Genomic DNA, 9,705 nt, shown 5'->3' with positions numbered 1-9,705 from the left:
AAAATAAACGGATGTACTAGAAAAAGCATCCGGGCGACATTTTCTTCCAGGTTTGGAGAGCACGCTGGTCTAGCTCTGAGCTTGTTAGAGAGCGTTATTAGCAATTATGGACAGAGTATGTAGTGGGCTTTTCAATAGCCGTAAGTCGTTTTGGCTGTTATGTTTTTGCATTTTTGAGCTAATAACCTGATCAAACCATGTTAATCTTGAACAGAATGGAGGTTTTAAATAGACTAGAAGCACCCATGTGCGTCAGCAGGGCTACAAGTCCACCGCATGGGCGCCCACGAGGTGAACGAGCAGGCCGATAGAGCAAACCGAATGAGCAGGTAATATTGAGTACACTTACCTGATGTTGGTGAGGGATCTTTTTTTAACCTAGTATCGCGTGTAACTTTAATTGATTTTTATTTCCCTAGTTTGTTCAAGATGCGTCTTGATGAGTTCATCGGAGTTCTGCAGAGGGCCCAGAGCCACCACGCCACTAAGATCCCGGTGTATACACAACGAGTTTATATTGGGTAAGAGAAAAGGTTTGTTTGTACTATGTTTAAGATTAAATAATGAATGATGTTAACAATGCGTTAGACTTCTGAAAAAGCATGAGGTCAATCTTTAAAACTGACAAACCATTTACACCCGAAATACTACTTTTTCAATAATTGTTGTGTTAACACTTTATTTTCCCCCGATTGTTTTCTTCTTTTTAGTTGGCCTAGTTGGTTGAAAATGCGTATTGATGCTGAGCTTGTCCTAGTTCTGCAGAGGTTCCAGGCTCTCCACTCGGATCCAAAAGTGTTATATTGGGTAAGATTACGTTTGTTTATACTATGCCTTGGATTGGTTAATGAATGATGTTAACAATGCGTTAGACTTCTGAAAAAACATGAGGTCAATCTTCCAAACTGACTTACCATTTACACACGAAATATTACTCCTTCAAATTGTTCAATATTTAAATATTTGATTTACTTTTCCCCAAACAGGAAGGATCGCTGTGGATTGCGGCTCTGAAATGCAGCGCCCAAGCAAGCACGAAGAATATATTTCAATGTGGCAGTCTATTCCCGGACGAGACGAAGCATCATTGTCACAATGCATGTGGTTGACTTGACTGCAAAACTTGAGTTGAGATTAACCTGAATAAATGTATCATCAGAATTTCGTCTGGTTTATTTGGCTATACATTTTAAACCTGTGAGATTCAAGCACTATCTTTGAACCTGCATGACCATTCCCATGGACTTACAGGCCAAGCTATAGTGCTAAAGTATACAATGACTTGTTATAACTGGGGTCCCTTGGCTCTTCCCCAAGCTTCTCTTTTAAATGCAAGTTACATTATCAAATACACAACCAAATTGTACCACATTGAGTTAAACTACATTTGGTCCAATCAGGCTATCCTTTACGTTTACCCATGCATATAAAGGAAAATATGCTCTAAAGTTTACAATATGCAAGTTAAAGACTCAAGCAAAAACGTTCTTTAATCAAGATCCAATCCAAACATTCTGTGGAACCCAGCACAATGTGCCAATAAACCACATGACAGACTGAAAACGAGCACATTCGAAACAGACGATGGCACGAGCCTCAATTTCAACAGGATGCAACCAATGTCTTCGTTGGATGGAATGTTTGGTCATTTATAAAGGCACTTGTGCCTATTACTGTAACCTAACATCCAGACAAATGTGTATTGAAGTATACTAAAAAAGCAACATGTCTTGGCAAAATAAATCTGAACCTCATGACTATTTGTTCAAACAAAGGGAGCAACAGCATTGGACAGGCAGTCTACTGGGGATATTGGACAATATGGCTGAATCCATTGATATTACATATTTTATAAATATGTCAACCATGATGTTGTCTCTTGTTCCCTTAACTTCACTATCACGTCAGATTTCTCTTGCATGGAATGGTCATGTTTTTTTTATCCTATGCCATACATCACGACATCAGGCTACAGTTCATTATACATTCGTTTGACTGGAATAGATGTAACCTAATAGCTATCGATTCATTTGTACATACACACTACAGTTGGTTTGAGAACTCACTAAAACAATGTATGATATCGACCAAAAAGTACCTGCTGAGATTTGTATAACTTCCATATTCCAGATGAGATTTATGACATTTTCACATGGCCTACATCAGGGACCCCCTTGCATCAAAATGGTAGGAGCAGTATTGAGAGACTTCTCTAATCAAAAATCTAATAAAAAAAAAATCAAGAGTAAAGTTGTTGGGTTTGTTTCGAAGGACTGAAATCAAACTGGATTTCATCGGTAAATAGGCCATAATCACGCCAAGACTCGGGCTGTTTGGTTTCAACTGTACATCACAGGTATCATGGTTCTCATTTGGGTAGATTCAACGTTCAACTTCCCCACTCCCAACTCAATGTATTCTTCCAACGAGCCAATTCTAAATCGTATCATTCCAACTGACAAATTATGATGCAATTAAATTACCGGGGCAGGGGGGAGTAACAATGAGCTTACCGACTCGTAGTCATGGTAACTAGACAAGTCATTGCGCTGAGGAAGTGGAATAAAGTCATAAAGCGTGGACGTTTGGTCCACCTGGAGGTCGTGGCGGGTGGTGGAGAGGATGCGTGTCCATTTCACTTGTTCAATAAATATCCATCGACGAATGCGTTAAAAAATATGAGTCCTCACTCTGAGACTTCGGACTCTGTGGGCTCGGGGTCAGTCAAGGCATCGTTTGTCTCTGTAACCGAGTTGGCGTTGGAACGTGGGTCCATGGCAGAGTGCATTATGGGAAGCCAGATGTCATCCATGTTTGGCATCACAAATATTTTCTGTCGGACAGCAGAAACAAAAAAAATGGAGAGGATTGAAGTGCTGAGCAAAACAAGTTACAAGACACAGGTGTAAGAGCATATGGCCTGTTGTGAATCGTTCCATCTCTGGGCTTTTTGAAATAGGATTGTGCAACCTTTACTGTTGAGGAATAACTCGATTTGTGTGCACTAAATTGCATCTCTGATTTATGCTTGATGCCACATAGACTTCTAAACTGCCTATTACAGCATTTATAGAAACACATAGCTCTCCAATAGGTGAGGGTTCCACTGGAGGCAGGTCTCTGACCAAAGACACATCATTTTGATGTTGTTGCATAACAACGAGATGAATACAGTAACACTGCAATACAGAGAGATTATGCCACCAGTCTCTGCCACAGGCCTGTTATCTGTTGGGAAAAGTGTCATTACTGGGACTTATATAGAGCAGTATGGAGCCATGGGCACGTGGCTAAGTATTGTTGTGTTAGGACGCAAGCCATTCAATCATTCTAAATTTCTCTTTTTATTAGCCAATTCCCATTTAATCCCTATGCTTGTCTCAGCTTGATAAGCAAGTTCAAGCGTTTGAACAAAATTAGATGCTGTCTGAATGATGCATCCATATAATGCCAATGGGAACAATTCCAGTATACATATCCTACATACAGCTCATACAAACATACATCTAGTTTTACTGCAGCATCTAGCTTTGAGGAAAACAATATGCCGTTCACCTGGAACTCCTGGTCCAGTTTTTTCTCAATCCAGTCTGTCACATGGGCAAACGTGACCTCCCTCTCGCCCAGTTTCGGCCGCGCTTTCAGCTCCAGGTGTGGGGGATTTCGAAAGCCATACCTGGTGATCAAAAGGGGAACATTTCTCAGAAGAATGTCTTCTAAAGTTACCTCTTAAAACACAGTGTTTGTTCGATATGTTAAAAGACACCAGGAAGTTGCTTGGGTTTTTTTTTTTGCGTCTTTGGGCTGTGCTGGGTCACTTACAAACCTGAATTCTGAGAATAGTAATTAATAGACTAACCTTTGTTGATTTTGAAAAAATATATATCCTTGTTTATCTGGTGTAGCTTTAGTTAGTTATATAGTTATATATTTCTTCACAGAGGTTAAGCAATTTGAGCAAGCGTTGTGGTCACAGGGCTACTTTGAGACATTCAGCTTAATCTCTTACCTGGTTGTCATATCTTAACAGTGTGCTCTTTGGAACATATCAATATGAACCAAACATCATTCACTGTTTATAAGTTGCAAACTGCATGCAGCGCCTTATGAATGGTCTTACTATCCAAATCATCACATAGCATTTAAACTGCTTTTTTCCAATAGCCCTGTTGATCTTTCTGCATGTGTTTTTAATTAATCAATATTTACTGCAACCCTTTGTGATCGTGTTCTTTGTTGTGGTTAATAAAGATTCCATACCGCATAAGATGAAGAAAAGCTGGCCACTACAACAGCATTGGTGTCGAACATAATCCTCTACCCTTTCATGACTGTGTTCAACCACCAGGGGGAAGTAGTGTGCGCGTGTGGTCCTAAAATCACCACGCAATGATAATAAAGGACACATCGATAATTCCATCAACAACTACCATATCCTGTCCGTGGGGGGCGGGGGGATGTTGACGGCCAGCGTCCCGCGACACTCCTGCACCTCCACAGTGAGCAGCAGGGGCGTGTTGGACATCTCCTCGATCTTCTTCTTGATGAACTCCGTCTCCGTGGCCTTCTGGAAGTACTTGGACTTGGCGATCTTGTCCACGAAGCGCATGATCTTGCTGGGCCGGTGGCCTCCCATGTATCTGAGCAAGAGAGGTCCAAGAGTGGAGGAGGAGGAGGAGGAGGAGGAGGAGGAGGAGGAGGAGGAGGAGGAGGAGGAGGGATGGGAGGCCGGGAGTGAGTCAGAGTCATCATTTATTCATAACAGCATTTCTCAGCTTCAGCCATGGAGAGGACAATGTGTGTGTGAGAGTGTGTGTGTGTGTCGTGTATAACATTAGCAGTGAGCTTTCAAAATGTGTGGGTTCAAATGAGGACGGGTAGCTGGATCAAAAAACCGACAATATCTGACGTACACGGTGCATTTCTAACAAACGCTCTATTAACAATCCGATTACTATGAGGATGAAGATGACGATCAGTAGAAGTATCCTGAGTATGACGGTGATGATGATGATGGTGCAGTGGGCTCACCCCTCGCCTCCCGGCAAAATGGCGGCCTTATCAACCAGGAGTTCGGCGGTGTCCTCCTCGTCAGAGGAGCCGGCGCTGGAGGACTCTTCGTCGCTGTCCGCCAAACAGTACGTCCGAGGTCTGGCCACTGAAGGTCACGCAAAAACCACAGTAGCCATCAAAAGCCCTACAGCCACCGGGGATCAGGCTTATAGATCTATGAGATCAACGTCAGTATCTCCCTAGTCCCTCACGACATTTAGGGATAAAGGCGAGGTTACTATTATGTTAAAGGTGCAAATGTGTAACATTGCATTTATAAAGGGTACTGCAGACCAAATTCACATTTTTGGAGAGCTTTTTCTCCGCCTGCCCCCTCCTCCCCAGACTCAAAGTGCAGGCGGGTAGCCAGGTGGAGGACACTGAACAAACACGAGCACAAGAGAAGTCATGGCATCTGTCTTGGAATCCCACTGTCCCCATCTTTTAAATGCAATTCAAAGATGGACCCATGTTTTAGTTCGGCCCTGGTCATGGAGCTTTGCGAAAGAGATCAAGGCTTTTGGGGTCAGTTAGAATCCAGTCCAATCTGATTTGATTTGGTTTGTTTGTTTCCATGGCCACACTACGCTGTGTTTGTGGGTTCACATTTCTTTAGTATCAGCCGACCCTCGGTAAAAAGTGAATCATAATACACAGGCAAACAAAAGAAGTTCTGACCCAGAACTGACATTGTTAATAAGAACATACTGGCATTTGTATTGTTGTATAGTAATAATAATAATAATAATAATAATAATAATAATAATAATAATAGTTGTTTGTGTTGCTGTAAAGTATTTCGACTTTGACTTTCGACTGTTTCCTTAATCTCTGATGATGTATCATGGTAATTCTATGATAGTACAGTAAATTTGTTACATATAGGTTCTTTAACCACTATTCACTATTTATTAATTTATGAGCGACTTACAGTGAATTGAAACAAGTCATTAAGGAGCAGGTAGGCATGTAGACTGTGGACATCGGGGATCGAACCCAGCGCATTTTGACTAGAGTTAAATACCCTAACCAATACAAAAACATCCTGTCCCTAAGTCAACGTTTGTTTACAGGTCTTACTAAATGAGAAGAAGAAAAATAAGATTACGTGGCATGCCTCAAACTCACCATTCAGAAAACCAATACACAGGAGGCGGGAGGATCCAACCAGATGACCAATCAAGACACGGACGGGGGGGATGCCACCAGGTGCCGAATCAGCACGCAGAGAGGGGGCGGGGCAGAAAGAGGAGAGCAATATACCGCTGCATTAGTCGTATTAAAGGGAAATCCATCCAGTGCCCACTAGGCTCTCATAGCTTTTTGTCACATCTATTCATTTAGTGTTCTCCTCCACTCCCTCAACACTCTTTTCTGAGGTCACTGAATAATCATCAGTAATCAAAACATACAATTGCAAAGGAGGGAAAGTCAAAACCCAAGGATATTGTATTCAGGTTTTTGGAAAGCAGAATCCAGTTAAGATTGCTAAAAAAACGCAAAAAAAACCATAAACTAGTTTACTGAAGAGCAAGGCCTCACCCATCTTTCCCTGGCTCCCCCAGACCCTCACTCTCCTTCCCTAGCCGGGCCAGGTTCATCTTGGTCTCCAGAGTCATGAGGAAGGAGCCGGAGTACGATATCTCCAAGTCAAACCACAGGCCTTCAGAACCAGACAGAGAGACAAAGAGACAGAGCAAGAGAAAGAGACATTGAGCCAGAGAAACAGAGAAGCAAGGAGAGAGTGGAGAGAGGGCCAAAGATCGAGAGAGAGAGAGAGAGAGAGCAGGCGGGAGGCAAAGAAACTTTAAGGTAAGAGGGTCAATAACTATAAATACCTCAGGATGAATGGCTGTGGATAATGAACTAGGAACTTTTATACCTACTCCTTTTGCTTCCTTTCCCCGCTAAGACTCTATAGGGGTCCACTGTTAATGGTGGTTCTATAGCCCAATAGAGCCTGGAAATAACGTGCGCATTGCCTTTTCACCAGCAGTCCTCGGCCCCCGACCAAGCGCTGGAAAGGTCAGCTCCGATGGGGCATTTGCTTGCTGTGTTGGCACATAGCCTGCTACTTCCCGTTCAAAGACAACCAGAAACCCCCTACTGTGAGCCGTAAATCCTCCACCTGGATGGCTGCCTGATGAAAAGCGCTGCCTGGTTCTATTTAATCTAAAGCCTTATTGCAGACATGTCCGGGAGACGGTGACTGAAGGGATTGGGGTTTGTATAAAGGGGTCTGTTGAATGAATAAACAAATCAATCTGCATGTGTGTCGTGTTGGTTACGTTGTGTTATATTGGACCGAGGTGGACACAGCGAGACCAAAACAAAGGACACATATTAAGGGCATAAGAAGAGGTAATGAGTTGTACCATCCAATTCAGCTGCACTGGAGGAGGTAATGGACGACATGAGCCAAGAATGAAACATTCAGGAGAACAAAGGTGCAGGAGCGATCAAGTAGTTCCACTTTAAACCAACCAGACAAGCCGTGGCTCTGTGTACAAAGCTGTGCAGTGAATAACATGACGAGATGGCCAATGATGATGTTGCTTTTCCAACCTTGGTGGTCCACCGAAGGCCTGGAGGCCTGCAGGATCTTTGGAATAGCAAAGCCCATGTCCAGCTCTTTCAGGGTCAGCTCGTTCATGAAGTACGGTAACTGGAACACACACACAACACACACACTATAAATCCCAAGACGGGTTAGAATGAGGGGGAGTTATGCTTAAGTTAAGTATCAAATAGAGAATGCACAAATCAGCTTTTTTTCATGCATGAATAATCTTTTGCGTAAACAGATTGCCCTTTTGCCATTGTCCACCAGTCATTGTCCATTGTTTGAATGTATAACAACTATTAAAGAATGTACACTTATGTTGCCTTCTGGGTAGAACTGCTAGCTCAGTGTGGCGGTACCCACCCGGATCTTGCTGAGCTTCATCTGGATCTTCTTCGAGACCATGTTGGCCCAGTACTTCTCTCCCAGGAAGTCCCAGAACACTCTCCCCAGCAGAGCGTTCACCCACGCCTCAGGCTCCACACTCTCCCCTTGACCCCGTGGAAACTGATGAAACATAAATGTAATAAGTGATAATCTATGGAAACGTATGGATACGGAAGGGGCAGCTGTCGAACACCCTTGGTTTGCTTCATTCATTCATGGATCCATCCACCGATGTTTCGATCCAGCCATCCGTCCATCCACCCACCCACAAATGGATGCGTCCATCCGTCCACCCCATGTATTGATTCATACATGATTCCAACTACTTCCCATCACCTCATCCCTCCCTCACTCCATCATCCCATCCAGCCTTCTCTCCCTCCCTCCCTCCCTCCCTCCTTCACTCACCCTCTTGGTGGCCAGGGGGCTGCTGTCGGGACTGTGTCCCGCTGCGGCTGCCGAGCTCTCCGTCTCGTCCTGGGGGTTGATGTACTTGGCCATGTAAACGTTATAATCCAGCAGGGACCTTGGCCTGGCCCCCACCGCCGCCAGGCCAGACCCCCAGGAGGGCTCTCTGTTGCGGGGCAGAGCCTGGGGCACCTCATCCATGCTGCTCCGGGCGCTGCTGCTCCTGCTATCCGCCTCTCCCAGGCCTCCTCCTCCTCCTCCTCCTCCTCCTCCTCCTCCCCCATTGGCGGTGGCTCCCCCAGGCGCCGTAGTGCTACCGTGCGTAGACGCCTGGAAGCCTGTAGCCGTAGTGGGGGACGTGAGAGGTCGGACCACAGGGTCGTGTTGGATAACAGAGACTAAAGTAATCTGCAACCTTAAAGCACAACTTGAGACCCAATAGCTCATACTGTTTAAGCTATATTGGTGAAACAATGTGGTTATGTTACATTAATGTAAGCCATTTCCGCTCGCGTCTGCTGTCTTGGCGCTAATGATATGCTAATATTGGTAGGAAAACAGAACTATTTGATGGTATTGATTATTTTAAGAGCTGCTGTGCATTTGTACGCCATTGACAGCTTGATTTGCACCTGAACTTAACTATAACAAGGGAAACAAAAGCAGTAGTACTTTCACTAGAAACGCAATGACAACAATGCCTAGAAATGTAAAGCAGGGTTGTGCTATGATGACCTTGTGTGTGTGCTCATAATGCAGAAGCATGTACATGCATTATCGAATGCATCTGTAAACTGCATGTTCAACAATTTCCGGAGGCAGTGAAGTTGTTTGCATCTAATTGGTATTCTGACATCCGGCTTAGCCTGCGTCATACCACAATGCATTCATATAAGCATACCTTGTGTTGGATGACACACAAGCGTTCCCTGACTCATGCTAGAATAATCATGCTAGCCCACTCTTCCACCTTGTTTATTTGTGTACTATCAATGCTACATCCCCATTAAAAATAAATCTGTCGCTCTGCTAATCCTAGATGCTTGGTGGCATGCACCCTTTAATACTTCACTAACCCCAGACTAAACGGTGCTAACATTTTCCTTTTTAATGTTATCTACCATCGTGCTACAACACAAGTAATGCTGTGGTGCCGGTAATACTCATGACCCTGTCCACACATCTGCTGGCTGTGCTGAGAGAAATGTGGGTCCTCAGAAAGTAGCCTGGATATGACTGTGATCTGATGGCCCTGCAGGTACCAGATACCTGGAGGCAGCATGGACCCAGCACTG

The 9,705-nt window shown here is 44.0% G+C and overlaps 1 protein-coding gene and 1 long non-coding RNA gene across 2 annotated transcripts in view; one reads left to right on the top strand and one right to left on the bottom strand.

Annotated features, from left to right (window-relative positions):
* The first annotated feature begins 65 nt into the window (after positions 1 to 65).
* On the top strand, positions 66 to 1,095 carry LOC307083359. The gene is made up of 4 exons (XR_013812275.1): positions 66 to 329; positions 420 to 521; positions 711 to 807; positions 987 to 1,095. It is a non-coding gene; the product is annotated as an uncharacterized lncRNA (long non-coding RNA).
* Positions 1,096 to 1,233: 138 nt separating this feature from the next.
* The window catches only part of tex2 (testis expressed 2), a 27,978-nt gene continuing 19,506 nt past the window's right edge, over positions 1,234 to 9,705 (bottom strand). Inside the window, exons 6-13 of the mRNA XM_079747142.1 lie at positions 8,411 to 8,748; positions 7,979 to 8,122; positions 7,618 to 7,717; positions 6,595 to 6,715; positions 5,032 to 5,151; positions 4,431 to 4,640; positions 3,556 to 3,676; positions 1,234 to 2,833 (exon numbers count right to left, since the gene is read on the bottom strand). Coding sequence (XP_079603268.1) covers positions 2,687 to 2,833; positions 3,556 to 3,676; positions 4,431 to 4,640; positions 5,032 to 5,151; positions 6,595 to 6,715; positions 7,618 to 7,717; positions 7,979 to 8,122; positions 8,411 to 8,748 — 1,301 coding nt within the window. The 3' untranslated portion in view covers positions 1,234 to 2,686. The remainder of the gene's footprint in view (positions 2,834 to 3,555; positions 3,677 to 4,430; positions 4,641 to 5,031; positions 5,152 to 6,594; positions 6,716 to 7,617; positions 7,718 to 7,978; positions 8,123 to 8,410; positions 8,749 to 9,705) is intronic.

Source organism: Pollachius pollachius, assembly GCF_949987615.1.
Source record: "Pollachius pollachius genome assembly, chromosome: 11".
Classification (NCBI taxonomy): domain Eukaryota; kingdom Metazoa; phylum Chordata; class Actinopteri; order Gadiformes; family Gadidae; genus Pollachius; species Pollachius pollachius.
The sequence above is the reverse complement of the archived record's forward strand: the minus strand, read 5'-3'. Positions and strand labels throughout refer to the sequence as shown.